The sequence below is a fragment of the Cataglyphis hispanica genome, chromosome 3 (assembly GCF_021464435.1).
Source record: "Cataglyphis hispanica isolate Lineage 1 chromosome 3, ULB_Chis1_1.0, whole genome shotgun sequence".
Taxonomy (NCBI): Eukaryota; Metazoa; Arthropoda; class Insecta; order Hymenoptera; family Formicidae; genus Cataglyphis; species Cataglyphis hispanica.
In genome coordinates, this window is record NC_065956.1 from 11,875,257 (window position 1) to 11,894,245 (window position 18,989).

Sequence of the window (18,989 nt, forward strand, 5' to 3'; positions counted from 1 at the left end):
AAATATTGATTATGATGGGTAATTAAAACAGGCGTGATGAATATTAAATATAACATCATGCACTTATTATTTTGAAAACTGCAACTTATTTAAAATATAATAGTTTTGGACGCCATACATTTTTTGAAAACAGGTAAAATTTCGAGATTTTATCGCGTGTTGCAATACTATAAATTCATGTCTCAATGTAATGTAACTTTTATTTTAACAAAATCATTGTAAGCTTTTTAATAAACCGGAATGTATTAACATTGTTTAGTTGAATCGATCGCATATGCTTATTATAGCTTCAAGCGAGAATGTGTTCTTTGTTCATAGAGAGATCGAGAGTGCCTCTTCAACGTTATCTTGCAAGTAAAAATTAATCATTATTTTCAAGATCTTACAGTGCGAAACTTTAATCGTGTAAAATTTCCCGGAGCAAAGTGATATATATGTATTGAGAAAAATATTTCGAAAATATTTTGATCAATAATAAAATAAGAACACCAAAAGTGCAAAAGTTACAATTATATAAGAGTTTAATGAAAGAATGTTTACATCCATTTTATTTTGGCGATAATATTGTCTTGCTATATTCAAATCAATCATTGGTGAGAAAGATATGTAAAATAGAATGCATTTTTAAAAAATTTCAAGAGTTCTCGCACATGCGACATTCAATGCATGCAAAATGTTTCGCATGCCTTCGCGGAATAAGATCCTATTAAACAAATTTGATTTGAGTACACGAGAAGCGAATAGTATTGCGTTAAAAAAGAGAAAAAGAGACACATTAACTTTACATACATATAAGCAGCATTAACAAAAAATTAGAATATTATAAACTTTAGAAAGCGAATTAAAATTAAGAAGAAACTTAATCAAGAATTAGATAAAAATTAAGTACAATGCTTTTATTAAATAAAAGAATTTTTCAAAGAAGTATCAAAAATGATAAAAATTGCAGAAGACATGTTTAATTTTAAGAGAGGTAATGATAAAGAATGATACTTTTCTTTGTCAAGAAAAACAAACAGAAAGTTCACGTAGTGAAGTGCGTCACGCACATTTTATACGTGCACTGCAAGCGAATATCAAATATAATATGAGATCTTGAATAGTCAAAGAAAAAAGATACTCTTAATGTGTAAGATGTGTGATATGAATATCGTTCACAAGGCAACATTCGTGGCAAGACAAGTAAATAAAAAAAAGAAACATTCATTTTTAAAGTCATCAAATCAAAAGTAATATTTTCAGTTTGCTAATTTCTAGCACATTATACACAAAAATTATTAGATTAATATTAATAAAATTTAAAACAAAAAATTTAAAACAAAATTTAAAAACAAGGTAAAAAGAGAGAGAGAGAGAGAAAGACGTGCTATTTATATATAATTATATTTAATTTTGGAAAATATCCAAAAACAAATGTCAGATTTATATTTATTTAAAAATCATGAGAATAATATTCAAGATATTTATACTGAGTAATATATATACTGGACATTTTGGAAAGAAAAATGATTTTACCATGTGCGTATTTCTTCCCTCATGTAACGTTATTATTTTATAAAAATAATTTCATCATATAATTTCGTTTTTCTGTCAGAAAAATGCAATGTATATAGAAAATATTGCCGCTCTGTGAAGAAATAATCCTTTTGAATTTCGTATCTGTGCTTTTATAAGGAGCACTGAAGAAAGGTTAAACGAAGATGTCGTTCAATAACTAGATCTGACCTATATTCTGAAATATGCACTAACAAAAAAAAAAAAACTACACACGTGAAACATTGTACGAGGAAATAAACGCGACAATTCCAACGCGACGCTATATATCTCTCCCAAAAACTGCATGTCGGCATATCTATACGAAAGCAATACAGTGAGTTGTATGAAAATTGATCAAACGTGAAGCATCACCAACACGAAAGCTAACATTCGAACGTACCACATCGAAGAAGAACAATTGACACTTGACCCACAAAACAATTTTTCACGCAATAACGGTACCAACACCGTGTATGTACTTTCTCTCTCTCTCTCTCTCTTTCTCTCTCTCTATCCACAATACAAAAATACTTTATTAAATTACATATCATCTAATTATATTATCCCGCGACAGCTCTCTTCATGTAGTCAGCTATCAATTAAAATTTTATAAAACGTATGAACATCGATATCTAAAAACACCAGATAAAAAGAGGTAGCTGATTTTTATTATTTACATATATCAAGTATCAACAGAGTTTTGCATTTTTGTAATGATAACGCGATACATTTTGTCGCAAATATAAATTTTTATAAATTTATCAAAAGTAAAACTCTGGGATATATTTTCTCAGAATATAAATCTCCTTATTGCCCCCCATCATGCAAATATTCAGCAAGATACAATGATTTATTTTGATAGCCAAGTCGATGCAAAATCTACTATCCGGACGTATAATAATATATCATCTCTGACTTTAATCCAGTTTAATACTATGGATAATTTCAATCGGGTTATGTTCAAGTCGGTCGCAGGTAACGTGAGGATAAATCAAATCAACTGATCGATATATTCCACCTGATTCGCGGCTGTGTAAAACCGCCAATGAACCTGTATGTATCCAGTGTGCAAAAAAAATAAAAGATATATATCTACCGGCTACGCTGCGTGACGCAACGAAATGTTGCGAGAAAGCGCGATCACCAACACACGCACCTCGAGAATGGCGCGTAAAGGCAAACACGTGGTCGATTCTATCGGCGAAATAGAAAGGTATTGCGGAAGCGACGAGACACGCATTCTTAAATTATTATACTTTACGTTGTAAGATGTGCAACATTTATCGCAGCCAATAAAATTAATCGATTACGCTTGCAACTAGCCAACTGTTGTCTGTCACACAAAGCGAAAGAAAATTATTTTATTAGCGTAAAAGTTAAAAAAAGCAAAATGAAAATTGACAACATTTTGCATATTCGTAATGAAAAAAAATATATAACGAAAAATATGCTGAATCATTTTTCAAGCGACGAACGTGACGAAAAACCAAGTCACTCGAAAGACAAAATGAAAGAATAAACAGAACTGGCAGCCCGCCGCCGTGTTATGTATCGTTCAATGCAAATATTTCTCTTCACCTTTGCGACTTTATTTACTTTTCTAAGGTTGTAAAGAATTTTGCGATCTGCGAGATGTTTTCGGCGCGCGATATCGATCAGCCTTGTTTTTCCCAGATGGTTTGACCGTTAGGTAAGATACGAAGAGATACGACACAAGCAATCGAAAATATCGCATTCTTTTCCCTCCTCGACCCGAGAACGATCAGTAAGTTACAGTTTTCAATAGTCCTCCTGATAAAATCAACACAGCGCGACCAAACGTACACGGCCTACCGAGGACAAGAAAGAAAAAGGTCAGCTTCACATTGTGAGCGAAATTCAATCCTCTACCGACGGTTGTGCGAACAAAGGAGAGGTCTGCCTTTCGTGCGAGAGGCGCGGGGAACCATTCGTCGTCGGCTTCGGGTCCGGAAAAGCCGGTATTCTCCGCTCCGTTTTAGAGCGTCTACCTGCGTGCCCTCTCTCTCTCTCTCTCTCTCGAGAAAGAGAGAGAGAGAGAGAGAGAGAGAACATATATATGTATATATATGGAATATCGCATACAAAAATAACACATAGTCCGTAGAATAAAAGCTCGTATGTGTGCGCGCGTTCTGCGTTACCTTCGCTCAAATAAAAATTTTGGAACATCTGCGGTTATGTTTTTTTTTTTAAATATAACGATAACAGAGAGAAAGAAAAAGATATACACAAAAAATTGCAGGAACTTCGTTGGAGATATATGGAAGAGAAAGTGGAATATTAACCTCGTTTATACTTGTATATATATATATATATGTATACTTTTATATATGTATAAACTACGTATTTTCCCCTATCTTTTTCTTTCCGTTTATATATTATATATATATTACAGACAATCAATTAAATATGTGTAAGTATAAAATTATGATCTAATATCAAATTTTATTTTAAGTAATAACGATTAAAAAAGCTCTCATTATATTACAAATCGTTTTATCTGTAACATATTACAGAAATAATTAAGTGCGTATTTAAATTATTATATTTTAATTTTCTCTTTTCTTAAGAAAATAATCAAGTTTATTTCATTAATGATTTTCTATTATATTATTGCCGATATATTATTGCACGATTCTCGACATGCAAAGAATTCATATTAATTTGTGTGTGTGTGTGTGTGCATGTATGTATCTCGTTTTAAAGTACGGTAATAAAAAAAATTTCCAAAATTTTTATTTGTTTATGAAATAATATTCTATTCTTTAAAACTATCCACGCATGATACCTTTATAAATCAATTAATCATCCTTTGGATCCAGTGAATGAAGACTAATTTCAACTTTAAAGCGAATGACACTGCAATATTTTCTCACGGAAAACATGTTCTTAACGGTATGCCATCTATTGAATAAACCAAATTTTTAGCTATTTTGCAACAACTGTCATTGGTTTTTTTCGTCGAAAAATATCAGCGTCATCTCGGGCTAACCCCGTTCTAATAATCTTAGAACATTATTTATGGAATATTATTTATCATATGTGCGATTAGAAGCAAGCAAGAGGCACGCGAGGCTAATTTAACTTTCACTGGCTAACGCGCAGTGCCAAACGTCAGAGCGTCTTTCTCGCCGTTGGGAGCATTTTCTCGATTTCACGTTCATTTTCTCTAATACACGAGCCATGCGCCGTCCACGATCAAGGCGTCCCTCCGTCCGCGTTGCTCCGAAAACGAGCAAGCCAGTAGAATAACGCTGTCTCGCTCTTTCCCAAGCTCCCTCATCTCCTTTCCCTTTCTCTTTACACACACACACACACACACATCTCTCTTTTTTTCATCGGTCTGTCTCTTTCGCTGTTCGTTTACACGTTTACAACACCAAGGCAAACATAACCTACAATAATGTAATTTCGGAGGAATAAAGATTCACGCTGAAAGAGAGAGACAAGGAACGGAGCCAGCGATGCTCAAGGACATTTACCGCGTCGGACCGTTTTCAACCGTTCACGCGATTTCGTGCGCGTTGGCACAACGAAGAAGCAGCGAGAATCGAAGGGAAAGAGGAAAAAAAAAGGACGCGGAGGCTCCGGTGGAATAGACACGAACGGCGGATCGATGAAAGTCGTGCGTAGCGTGACATATCGTGCCGATTCAAGAGAAGTCACATGTTTAAAGCTACGTGAAAAAAAAAGAGCTAAAAATGTACACTACCAGTAATTATTTGCAAGTTTCAGCGTAAGTCAAAGTAAGAGAGAACAGTATTATTATAAATTATGGAATGATTAACGCGCGAATGTAAACGGATTCGAGTGTTATTTCAGAGATTACAACTATTCGTCTGACGATCGCTTTGGTAAAGGGCATTCTTCCCGCCATTCTGCCCGATTGTTTCGCGATGAATCGCGCCGACGGATAGAGCGTGGTCCGTCGACCCGGCGCCTCCTATCGAACCGACATTCTCGAGAGGAGAGCTTTTCCTCGTCGCGAACGAGACAGGGGCGTAAGAATATATGTATAGCGTAGGTAGGTTCGCTTATTTTCGGAGCATCGAGCGGAAAAGGAGAGTTGGAAGGAAAGAAAGACGCCTCGTACGTGTACAGCGTTAATTCTCATCGGCTATAAAATAATAAGGGAAACACTTACAGGGTAGTACATCCCTTGCGGAGGAAGGAAAAACGCCCCAGAGCCCCACAGTTTGAGGCCGTTTTGCTCCACCGTTGTATAAGAAAACAAATCCGTCACTCCGTACCGCCGCCTCCCCCACCTCCGCCACCACCGCCGCCGCCTCTCTTCTACGCTGCCTGCTTATGCTCTTCCTCTCTACAGGCACACTCCTATCTCTCCTCCTTTCCGCGTTTAGGCACACAACTATGACGCGTTGTCCGTCGCGACGTCTCCTCGTCCCTCCGTCGCAAAGATCGCTGAGGCACAAAAAACGAGAACGACGCACGTCCGCCTCCTCCTAGACTCCCGCACTCACCGAAACGAGGTAGAAGATACACACGCGATAATACATACACGCACGCGCGCGCGCACGAGAATGGACCCACGCACTGGAATTAGCAGCGCACGACGAATCGTTGGAGCTTTGCTGCTAAAACGAGAATGGCACGACGGCGTTGTACTGGATACGCCCGCTGTTTTTCTGTCACCCTCTCTCTTCCTCTCTTTCTTTCTCACAGCGATGCTTCCCGTCCACGATATCGCCGCTTTCCTCTCGCGATCGCTCCGCGTTTTTGTCTCTGTCTGCCGACTTTTTACGATTCTGTATCTCCACAACCGTCACTGTACGTGGTCCCGACGTGACTAACAACGATCCCGCTATCAACCGGCGCCATTGAGCACTAGCGACGCCACCAGGCACACCGATCTCAGCGCCGCCGCGCGGTCGCCTCCGTCTACTATTGCGCGAGATTCGAGCTCGATGTGGAGCGCATCTATGTGTGCATGCGTACTCTTGTATGCATACGCGCGGTTAATCAAAGCCCGGTGAGACTGTGCGACGCGATTGACTTAGGATTTACACTTGACGTTTCGGCAAACACATCCTCTTATTTATACATGCGCGCGTATACTGACGTCTTTATTTTCTAAGATACAACTACTGTCTTGTTAAAAGCTTTTTGTCACCACATTCAAGACATTCTAGACTCTGTCTATGTGTTGTGTATACATATATTCTTTTGTACATATATGTATAATTTTTTTTCAATAAAATAATCTTACTTACAAAATAAAATTAGTCGTATGTGTGTTTCCTAAAATATCCTCTCTCTTCTGTAAAAAGATATGACTTTTTTCCATATACTTAAAAAAAAATGAACTATAATTGCATAATAAAAAAAGATATAATTGAGATTTCTACTTATGTAATTATTACTATTATAATGTTGATAATAATAATTGTGTTGGTAATAATATGTTAGTAATAATAAATGTTAATAATAATAATCCTAAATATATAGTTGCCGCCAAAAATAACTATAATTGTAATAATAACTGTAATAAATTGTTTTCCTATAATTTACGCGACTCTAATGATATATATTTCGTTAACTTTAATGTTTTTTTGTAGTAAAAAGTAAAAATGTTTACATCATTTTTTAATGCGCAAAATCGATCTAAAATTGTTTGAAAGAAAGACGTTCGTAGATACGGAAAAAGATAATAGGTTTTCTCGCTTGCTTTCACAATTTTCTTGAAGCGAAGCAATTACACGGAATTGCGAAATTGTTCATCGCTCGTTATTCGTAGTTCGCACTCGCGTATCGCGTACTCATTATTGTTTTTTTATTGCTCCATTCGTATAAATGATACTTTTTCCCATCGTCTCTCCCGATAAGCGCGCTTGCAATATGTATTCTTCGCTAACCTCGTGGTCAACGTTCTGCGAAACATTTCAATGTAAAAAATACCGTGTCGATTGGGTGATCCGTCGTATCATGGCTCGCGCGAGTACGCATATCGTCTTAATAAGATTCCATGCGTATAATCTCTGTAGATTATCTATCTAATTGGAATTTCGAAATTTTACCAACTCTCCTAGCGATTTAAACTTTATAGAAGAGATATTTATCTTTCCGCTCCCACAACACTATCAAAGATAATTAATTATACATATCCGACGTATGTTTGTCTAACTGATGTATTACGTTATGCTTTTCAGAAAATAATTTTGCTTTACACATACATGGATTATTACTTGACAATTCTCTCGATAAATGTTGGAGAAAAGATTACAATATATATATATATATATATATATATATATATATATATATATATATATATATATATATATATATATTTTTTTATGTAATAAATCATATCAAAAGCCATACATGTGTAAAAAGAACAGCAAAAATCACATGAAATATTGTATGGTATTTGTTCAAGAGCGATTAACTGTTTGGGTAGACTAGTTGTACGTGCCTGGAGCTTCCGAGTGATAAGTTATCGATCGCGGTCTGTAATTATGACGGCGCTGACAAGCCCGAGTTACATCGTCGTCTAGAGGCGGCAAACTATTATTTCAGTCTCGTCGCGCGTTCGCCGCATTCGTCCGTCGGTTCAATAAAGTCAACGAAAGTTCGTGCAAGTGGAACCGAGTGACGAGCGGCAAAAGTTCGGCGAAAGAGCTATCGGGGGGAGGAAGTTGCGAGAGACACAACGAAATCCCGTTCAATTTATCCCCCTGGAACGTGGCCAGGGATAGAAAATCCGCGCGGTGCACGGGCAGACGAATAATGTGAAAGGCGCGATATCGCGATGGTCCAGTCGCCGGCAATTACAATTTATAACCATGCGGACGCGGAATGGAGCGCGGGATTTTTCTCGCCGAAATGTGGGCGCATCCGTTATTATCAACCCAAATCCGCAAAATCTCGTAATACTGACAAATAGACACGCGTTTGTCGAAACGTGTTTAAACAGACCTCCCAGTTCATTATGGTTTATCGCGAATCGATCACCGGCGCTACTTCCTTATTCTGCGTTAACACCTTTTCCGATAACGAGCGATGATGAAGGAAATAAGGAAACGTATAAGCGATAAACCGCAAACGAACCGTCTATCGAGTAGTTGCGTACGCAAGAAGTAGGAAGTATTTCGCCGTTTATGGATCGCCTCGCGTATAAGTATAGCTCGCAATATATATATATATATATATATATATATATATATATATATATATATATATATACACTACCGACAATCAACCCGCGGGGTGATTCTCTCTCATGGGGGATGCAATCCCTCTTCAGATCACCATAGAAACCAAGAGAGGGTGCAAAAGCTATAGTGCTTAGAATAACGCGGCAGAACGCCCTCCAGATGGAAAGAGATCTCGATGTACCTTCCCGTCGACGGCGTGATAGCTAGCGACGATGGAAATATAAAGATATTCCTCCTCATCCACGGGATATATATTCACGGCGCATTTACCATCGATGACTGTAAAACATATCGCGCGCACGATATCGAAGGAAATATCAAATAAATGCAGTTCACCGTAACGTCGAGTGATGAGCCACGACTAAAGTTCGTGCTTTCTCAGGAAGAAGATATACATGTAAAAAGAGATCGATAAAAAAGTTTGCAGATGTTACGAGAGGAAAAAAATTACGAAAAACTTTACGGATGTTGGTTATTCTCGTACATTTTCAAATAGAACGATTATAAATAGAAGGTGTTTTTCTCTCTTTCTCTCTCTCTCTCTCTCTCTATGCGATTTGGTTTTGAAACGATATATAGTAAATATGTATAAATAGTAAATATACGTAAACATATATAAATATTTAATATATAATAAATATATAGTAAATTATTCTTTAGTTGCGCCATTTGATCAATTATCGTTAGTATTTGTACCTTATAAAGGGACAAATATTTAGACGTGTATAATAATTAAGCAAAAGTCTGATCGCCTGAGTTTCAAACAATCGGGATGCTTTTCAAGAGGATATTTATATGTATTTTTCGTATTTACTCGAGGAGCAGCGCGCGCGATATCGAATCGGGCGTCGTAAAATCCATTTTTTTTTCTCTCCCGCGAACTCGGCGGCTGCTGCTGCAGTTTCAAGTGCACTCGGGGTGGCCGCGCGCGCGCGCGTATTTTTAGAACCCTCCACGCGTGGACGTGCGTTTTGCAGCTGGAACGCACATGCGCGCACACCCGACGACGCCATTCAGAGTCCTGGTATGCCGGCACCTTCTCTCTCTCTCTCTCTCTCTCGTTGGCGGTTTACACGACACTATAAATGTTTTACGCCCTCACCTCACGGACGAAAACGCGAGAGGGATCTCCGGAGGGAGAGCGAGCGGGCGGGCGGGTTGGACGGAGGAGAGATCGAGAAGGATAAATTTATCGAATCTTGAGGGGAGGGACCAAAAGGGCCGAACAATAAAGAATCGCGCGAGATGCAGCAGCAAGGCATTATGAATATATGGGCCGAGGGATTCACGCTCTCGCTCGTTATATCGAGGACAAAACGCAGCATTAGTCGCTGAAGATAATTATCTGCGCGATGATAATATAATATAGATGACACGAACAATGTCGCATCTAACGATTAACATAGAAATTCTGACGGCGGGACCATGCGCGATGAATCACGAATGAATCTAATAATTAAATGATACTGCATCTAGGCGATCTAATAAATATTTGATTAACGGGTAGTTATACAAGCTTATATAAGTGTGTCGACATATATCATATTGTTATTCAATTATTGAATATTAAATATTTGAATATTGAATATTAAATATTAAATATGCGCTATTAAATATTAACGACAATTTTACTTTCGTCCAATAACATTTATTTCAAGTATGAATCTCTCCTATGTACAAATAAATTATATTTCTTATTAGGCCCCAAACACACAAATATCTATCACAATTATATAATCAAATTTTAATGTCAATAAAGAATGTATGTCTCCTAAATTAATATTCAAATTAAGATCACAAGAGAAAAAAATTAAATGCAATTAAGCTATACGAAATCGACAAAATAAAATTAAATGTTGCAAAAAAGAAGAAGATAAATACGTTGTAAAAAAATCATGCAAGCTATTTTTTTATGAAAAATCCAATGCTTATATGCTCGATTTGATTATAAAATATTTTCTTAGAAAGAGGAAGACGAAGAACGAGTCGCATACCGTTCGTTATATCGTGATGTAATGACATTCCGATTTATAGGTCATCTTCGATTTTCCGAATACTTTTCCCTTTTTTTTACAATACATCGGGTCCCTGCCGCGGATTTCGAAGGCGGTAGAGAGGAACGGAGTCCTATAAGCTAGTACTAAGCGACAGAAGGGTGACACGAAGAGAATCCGATCGGGTAAAAAAGTACGATGAATCGCTCGTCGCTCGGGATTTCGCGAGGATCGTTCCAACTCTTCGTCCGGATTTATCCTTTCTATATCCCTTAATTCCAACGGAGGACGATTCCTTTAAGCATCGATATCACCCTTCTGATGGAGGAAAATAAGAGAACATCTTGCCGTTTATAGAAAGAAAGATGCCGTTCTATCCGAGTCATTATCGATTTTAAAGAGCCCAGATTCAGCGTTCGAAAATAGACAAGTCTGTTATTATAAGTAAAAAAAAAAAAATATCACACGAATTAATCGAACAAATCGAAATGTTCGTAATATATTTTTGTATCAGCGATAAAATTCGCTTTTAAAGAAACATCTCCGAAGCAAATCGAAATTGCAAAGACAAATTGCTGACTAATACACGAGCATGCTTACAGATACGACGTCGTTTAGATTTATCGGCCAATTTATATTATTCGATATTACGAGAGAGAGAGAGCGATATCGTTTTCCTAAGAATCGACCTTACATACCTTCTTCTTTGCTAACTGCCTACTCTCGACTCGAGGGAGAGCGAATCTCAAAGAGGCGTTTCCATGACGACTACAAGAGCGAACGGCGTTGAGAACCTACCGAAGAGCGTAGTGACTCCTGCTAACATCGCGATAATCTCGCTTGACACATGGAAAGCGGATTTTAAAACTTCCTATTAGGATTGTGCGATGTGAATTAAAAAAAAAAAAACAACCGGAATCTACTTTTACGTCAGCTGTCGCGTGGAATTTAATTTCCAACATTGTGTCTCGTCCCATTACAATAGAAGCGTGTTACGCAACATGCAAGTGACATTTATCATAAACTGAGATAAACAAGTTCAAAGCTTCTATAATGAGAAATGTCACTGCCGTTATTGCGTAACATGATTCAACCGATGCCGCCACACTGTACGCGAATTTGCTCGTCCGATCAATAAACGCAACCAACCGACAAACTGTTGGTTAGCCTCTAATCGATATTGATCAACAACGATAATGAACTATCACTAATCGATGTATACTCTGTCGCGTTCATGTTCGCGCGAAAGAATTGCAAAACTAATTTACTAAATAATTATGTGAATTTAGATGAACAGTTGAAGTACGATTTGTATTATTTCTAATATTTGCGTCCACTACAAGTCTTTACAAAGCGTTAAATTCCAAACTTATTCGCGAATCCTTTTTTAAAAACTCTCAAAAAAATTACTCCCGCTCGTTAACGATTTATCCATCATCGTCCACGTGCGACGCATGTGTTTTTTTAAAAGCTTGATCACGTAATTGCGCCGAGAGAGTTTCTCTTTCTTAATGGGCCGTTACTTTAATAGATGCGCGCTATTACAATTTTAAAAGCTCCTTGAAGGCTCGTAAACGTCTTGAGATTTCAATCGTCGACGGCAGGTATTTCAGGCAAAAGAATGCTGTCCACTAATCGCCAATAACTAAAGCAATTTTAAAAAAAAACTATATTACACTCCTGCGACGGAATATTTCCAAAAAAAAAAAAACAGAAGAATTTTTTGTTCCTTCTCTCTCTTTCCTTTTCACAAGAGTGCTCCAAATATATTTTAGATTCTCAGAAATATATTTCGGAGAGTCTAAAGTTAGGCTCGTCGAAAAGTACTGTCATGCGGATACCATGTTTCACACCTGTAATATCTTATCCGCAGCAAGCGAAGAGTGCCAAGGTTGCGACAGTGCGAATAATTAATTTTCGGTAAGAGTTACGGCTCTTTATTTAGCTCAAATTTCCACGCCACTCGAAAGAATAAAACAGAAATGCAAGATACAATATGTATTAATATTACCAATGTGGCATATATTTATTACAATATTTATGTATAAATCAAATAAATTATCATGATGTTGAGAAAATTCCAATTTAATCCTTTTAATTTTTTTTAATCTCAATTTTCTTTTATAACATTTATAATAAAAAAAAAAAGATTAAATAAAATGTATGTATGTATCGAATGAAAGAGTTCATTCACACTTTGAATAGCTATATCGGTAAAAACTATGCTCTCTGAATTTTCTACAAAGACAATCTTCTCAGCGAAACACGCACAAAACATGCTTAAACGCCTCCTTAAACCTTTTGAAGTTTTTCAAAGTTAGTTTACGTGATTTTACAACTGCTTCCGATATATCATGACGACCTTAAGGCTGCATACACAGCGGCCGGATTAACGAGGACAGCTCGACAGTAGCGAGCACGCGATGCACGCCACGAACGTTTTATCTCGCGCAAGGGGCGGACACGCTCGCGTTTTTTTCCTCTTAAAACACATATTGTGTGGTAAAATATAGTAGCACGTTCGCGAAAACGTGCAGCTTTTGTTCGTAGTGTAGAGTTCGAAATGTCATGATAATTTTGCGGGTGAAACGAGTTGTGCGCTCTTGTGATAAAAACGCGTCGAGAAAAAGAATTTATTAAATGTACAGAAAACATTTTCTTTCGCGTGTGTAATACTTTATATAATTTTAACCAGATTAAATTAGATTAGGTAACAAAGTATAATTATAACACGGTAAGGTGGTAGAAATCGGGCAAATGGTATGTTTGTCATGCTTAAGAGTACCAACGGACCATAAAGTTCCTCTAAGCTCACCTAATTATATGAGAATGCTTTAATCCTCTTAAAAAAGTTGTTTCATATAGGACAAATTAATAAAAATAAAGAAAAATTGCTCGTGTTAAAATACACAAACTAATTTTGTCAAAGAAATTTTTTTTTTAATATTTTCTCTTCGTAATTTTTCTTATAGTTTTCAAATAATATAAGTGACACGGTACATAAAAGTTATTCGCTTGACTAAGAATAGCGAGTAATGTGAATGTAACTTTTTGCAAATCGCGAGGCAAGTGCATTGACGCTTTGATGAATTGACTCTTCCGTTAAGGTCGAATGTTTCTTAGACGCAGCTGCAAAATAAAATCCATGAAAGCAGCGGTAAAAAGAGCTGCGCGAGAATTCCGAGCTGTCTACGTTCCGAAAAGAAAGTCGGAGATAACAAAAGTAACAAATTTATCTCAACCAGCTTCGAATCGAGAGTTTCGGCTAAATTTATTTGTCGAAAAAGATAATTATCGTTAAATTAAAAACAATTATATTACGATAAAAATATTTCACATTATATATTCTTTTCGTATATTCTCTTCAATTTTGCAATTTTATTCTTAAATTAGAATGCAACTTTATTCGAATTATATGTTCGTATTAAAAAATTTAACTCAGAATTAATTGTAATTTTCGTTAGAAATCAAGTCAAGTTTTAAAAATAGAGGCATAATAAAATACGCTGAATAGACTACAACAACTGACAGTAACCGACGATAAGCTAAACGTAAATCTTTCTAATTTTAGATTATTATATGTATTCCAAAATATATCTATGCTCTTTCTCTCTCTCTTAAAAAAATTAAGAGTTAAAATATTTCACATATTATATATATATATAAATCACATTAGGTTTACTATAACCAACCGTTATAGATAGAATAAGTCAGAATTGAATAGATTTTTAAGAATAACGAAGCTATCCGGGACCCGCATTAACCCGCCGAGACACTGTTAATTGTGGCAATATCTTTAAATTGTTAAAAATGACGCAAATTCTTCTTTAATATGAATCTCTATACCTTTTCGAGACACAATATATTACGTTTTTCCCATGCCACTTTATCTCAATTTTTCTTTATTTTCTTCAATTATTTTGAAGGCATTTGATTCTTTTCATCATTTGATTAATTCATCTATTATATCGGAATATAGAAATTGTTAAAGATTAGCAACATCATCAATTCGTCTGAATACTTGGTTGGCATCTTCTGTCATAAACATTTTCTCCAGATATGTTTCTCAATTTTGTTTAAAGATCAATAATAAATCGAAATTCATCATATAATTCTCATGCTTCTGATTCCCGATCTGCGTCAAGATTAGGGTGAAATCTTAACACTCGCGTAAACACAATATATATACAGTATCAGTGTTTAACATACGCTCACACATTGAATTTCTCTCGTATGACGGAAAGGTAAAGTCCAAGAATTCACGTAAAGAGGATGTGTTCTTTCGTGTCCCAAGTCAGAAACGAAGCGAGAAACGCAAAGGATATTTACATAAAGACTAAATTCATGAAAGTGTGCGCGACAGGTCTTGAGTTTCGATAAGCGCACAATTAGCATGATACTAATTATCCCCACGTGCAGCCTTGCATATCAAAACAGATCGTGTGCTTCCTAGACATTTTTCTCGATAGATATGAATCTCTTTCCCCGCCACGGATAGCATCCGTTTGATTCAACTTACAGGACAACATACCAAAATAGTCCAATCTTGATAAATTATTGTAATTTTTGCAACATGATATATTATTTATACTATACATTTAATTTAAAAGTTCTTTTTAACAACATTGAAATTGATGCGATGAAGGTATTTACAATCAGATTTAATTACGATGATATAATATTCAAAATTCATGTATATAAAGATTTCATAGATAGATAAAATTTCATTTTTTTAATTTAATTTAAAGCTGATTTTAACGGAAATTCCATAGCGCACCGAGTTATCAAGATGTTAAATATTAATTGACAAACTGAAAGATTTTAAAAATTTATAATGAAAGCGGAATGTAAGTTGGAATGTTAAATTAATACATTTTGACCAATATTAACCTGCTTGATTGACGCACGTTAGAATTATAAAGCTAAATGTCGCACGCTATCGCGCTACATAATTCAACGGTGTTATTATTGAAGGAGAGGTAGGAAAATGCGCGCGTTGCGAGCTAGAGATTGTCCTGTAATCCCGCTTTCGCTGAACAAGCGAATTCGATTCTTTCGCTCTCTCGCGGCTTCTTTGATAAGAGTAATTATTTTCAGGCGGACGACGCGAGAGCGAGCGAGCGAATCCTGCGGGAAGCATCCCCCTTCGCCGGCGGAGAGAGGATCGGATTACAGGGCTGTATCCTGGCACGGATTCAATTTTCCAGCTAAATATACGCGCCGCGTATATTTGGCGAATCGGTCGGTTGTTTCAATCGTGAGCTTTACCACGCCTCGGCAACGCTATGGAGAGTTGCCGGGAGCTAAAATCAATTGCGCGCGCCAGGAGGAGAGGACAATCGCAGGTCTAACCAAAAATAGACAAATCTCGATGAGGGAAATCTCCGTCTTGCGCACGTAAATAAATCGATTGGAATGCCACGAGACGATGCTCGCGCTTTTGTCTTAGACATTCATTATCATCCGCACACAAAATCGAGTAAATAAAATGAAAAACGCTTTCTAATAAAATTCAATTCGGAAATGTTAATACGTATAATATGTATTCATAATAAGAGAATTCCGAGATAATACAAAAATAATAGTCTGTATAAAATAATTATAATAAACATAAAAATTTATTTAATTGTCATTATGGGATATTTAAGAATATTATAAATATTAATTTGTCATCATTTGAAGATAAATATTATAAATGAGTTCAATTTTACAACATTGCGCAATACATTTGAAAATTATTCAGAATTTTTCAGAAAAGAGAATATCAATCGCGATAATAGATTAAACGTATTTCCAAAGCATTCCGACAAAAGATTACTTTCCTTGAATCATGGAAAATTATTTTCTTTAATTAAGTAAATGGGATTTTCCAACATTTCGTATAAAGATAATCATATAAACTATATTTCGCAAAATATCATCCAATCTTGCATTCAGTGAATGCTGTTTATGTAAGCCTATTCATAAAAAAATCTATAAAAGCAGTTTCATAAAAAAGTTTTCCAAACTCATTAACAAAATCGGCAGTGTTCCAAAATGGTGTGTTTCAAAATTCATTTTGCCAGTACTGGAAATCTATCTAATATACGTCACGTGAACTATAGATTTTCAATATTGAATTTTAAAACATAGCTTATACATGTGTAACTATGAATATAGAAATCCAGATTCTTTGATAAATGTGGAATATCCAAATAGTTTTAACAGAAAAAATATAGTTTCTGCCCATAAATTTAAGAAGCAGTTTTTAGATTAATTTTTTTTCCCCAAGAAGTAATATATATATAGTTGTGCATGCGTGCACAATCCGCTTTGCAACATTAATTAAAAAAATTCTTTTCCCGAAAAGTTTATATAATTATTATTTTAGTCGGGATTAACCCGACATCTCTCTCTCTCTCTCTCTCTCTCTCTCTCGAACGTTGCTCTTTCTCAATTTCAGTCGATAACGCGGTTGCACGTATCATCATTTCGTAACAGTGTTATAACAAATACTCGTTCTACCAGATGATTTCCATTTGTTAGCACTCGCAGCTTCCACGCGACTGAATATTCTCGAACAAATAAAGGCCGCGTTATTTGCAAAGGGCTGCGATTTCCAGATCAGTTATCTCGCTACATTGTCAATTGCTCCCCGTCCAACAATAAATTTCAATAAGGTCAATGCGTCGTGGATCAGAGTTGACGTTGTACGAGAATATCTGTATTTGTTCATGATATCAATTATTTTGCAATTAATTGCATCGTATGCGTCAGAACAGAGTCACCGGCAATCGCGACAAAAGGGAGTATATACTGCATGTGCGACAGTCAAAGGAATACACAGAGAGCTGCATTATCGAGATAGCATTTACCGACAAAGCTACATATACTACTACGTATCGATCGAGTCGCGCGGCTTTATCAGAATGAACGTCGGATGGCGTAGAGTGTCTATTAACTCGATCCCTGTCGCTTAATAGAAAAAATTAGAATCGGAAATGAATTTTTGAAGCAAAGAGAACGGTTGACACACAGATATTTTACAATATCGAGCAGACTATTTTGCAAGCTAACTTTAAAATCATCCGATAGGAAATTAATATAATGAAAATTAAATAAAATTTTATTTTATTTTAGTTTAATTGGAACATTCAATCCTAAATAAAATATCAAATTCATATCCGATTTAAATCTAATATCAAAAATAATCAATCAAATATTGTACAAATTATATAAATATTTAATAATCATATGCATCCTCTCTGTTTTTTCCAAAAATTATCCAATAAATTTTTTATTACAAATTAAAAATTCATTACTAACGTGTTCTATACTATAGATTTGCACACATTTATTCTATATGATATTTATTATCGCAGAAAAAAAAAACTATTTACTTGGAAAAAGATGTGAGACGAATTTTACTACATCATACATTTAAGTAACAAGTGTTTCGAGATCAGATGGATCATTTAGTTAGAATTCATAAAATTTTCTCACCTCAATCGAAATAAATAGCTTGATACGAAAAATACGCATCGATATTCTTCAAAAGATTGCTACAAGATCGATTATTAAAGCCTTCTCGGGCTATAATTTTACGTAACGGTCATATGCGATTCTATATTTTATATAAAGTTCGCATAAGGTTCATTTTCGCGCAAACGTTACGTTCCGAATGGTGAGGGCAAAAAAGTACTTGCTGCTGCAAAAACGAGATAAAAGACAATTTATGCCGCACATACCCAAATCTCTCGATTCAATTGCTCCCACTCGTCATTCAGCTCGTAACTGATCCTGATATTACGCATACAGATGATCCTAGACATCTCTACATCGAATAATTTTCGGCCCGATGGGCCGAGACGACGTCGCGTCCTCCGCATCTTCGCAAACTGTTAAAAAAACTTTCGAAATAATTTTTCGCGCGAGTTCGAAACGACGCGTCTGGTGATGCCATCTGATAGGGCCGTCTGGTAACCGCGAGAGAAACCAGCAAAGCGTGATCGGTATTACAGAACGTACGCCATATGACAGGAGCGATATTTTTTCGTATGCTTTTGAAATAGCAATAAAAAATATAATTTTATATTTAATGGCAGGATTATCGAGTATTAAATTAAAGTGATAAATAAATATTCAAAGTAAATTAAAGAAAAAAAAAATATAATTATCGTTAACTGAACAAGCGACGAAAAATATGATCCATTATTATTGATTAAAGATTTGATTTTAAAAACACGGCTAGAAGAACGCAGTTATTAGAAACTTCATTTATAAA

At 35.8% G+C, this 18,989-nt stretch overlaps 1 protein-coding gene across 9 annotated transcripts in view; it reads right to left on the reverse strand.

Moving 5' to 3' along the window:
• Positions 1 to 18,989, reverse strand: part of LOC126859263 (RNA binding protein fox-1 homolog 2) — a 250,378-nt gene that overhangs the window by 134,458 nt on the left and 96,931 nt on the right. For 4 of the 9 annotated variants that reach the window (XM_050610365.1, XM_050610359.1, XM_050610358.1 and 1 more), the window contains exon 1: positions 5,702 to 6,413. The exons of 1 other annotated variant lie outside the window; for it this stretch is intronic. In XM_050610365.1, the coding sequence (XP_050466322.1) occupies positions 5,702 to 5,713 (12 nt within the window). In that variant the 5' untranslated portion in view covers positions 5,714 to 6,413. Of the gene's footprint in view, positions 1 to 5,701; positions 6,415 to 18,989 lie in introns of those variants that run through there. 4 more of the 9 variants (XM_050610366.1, XM_050610361.1, XM_050610360.1 and 1 more) reach the window with 2 other exon arrangements.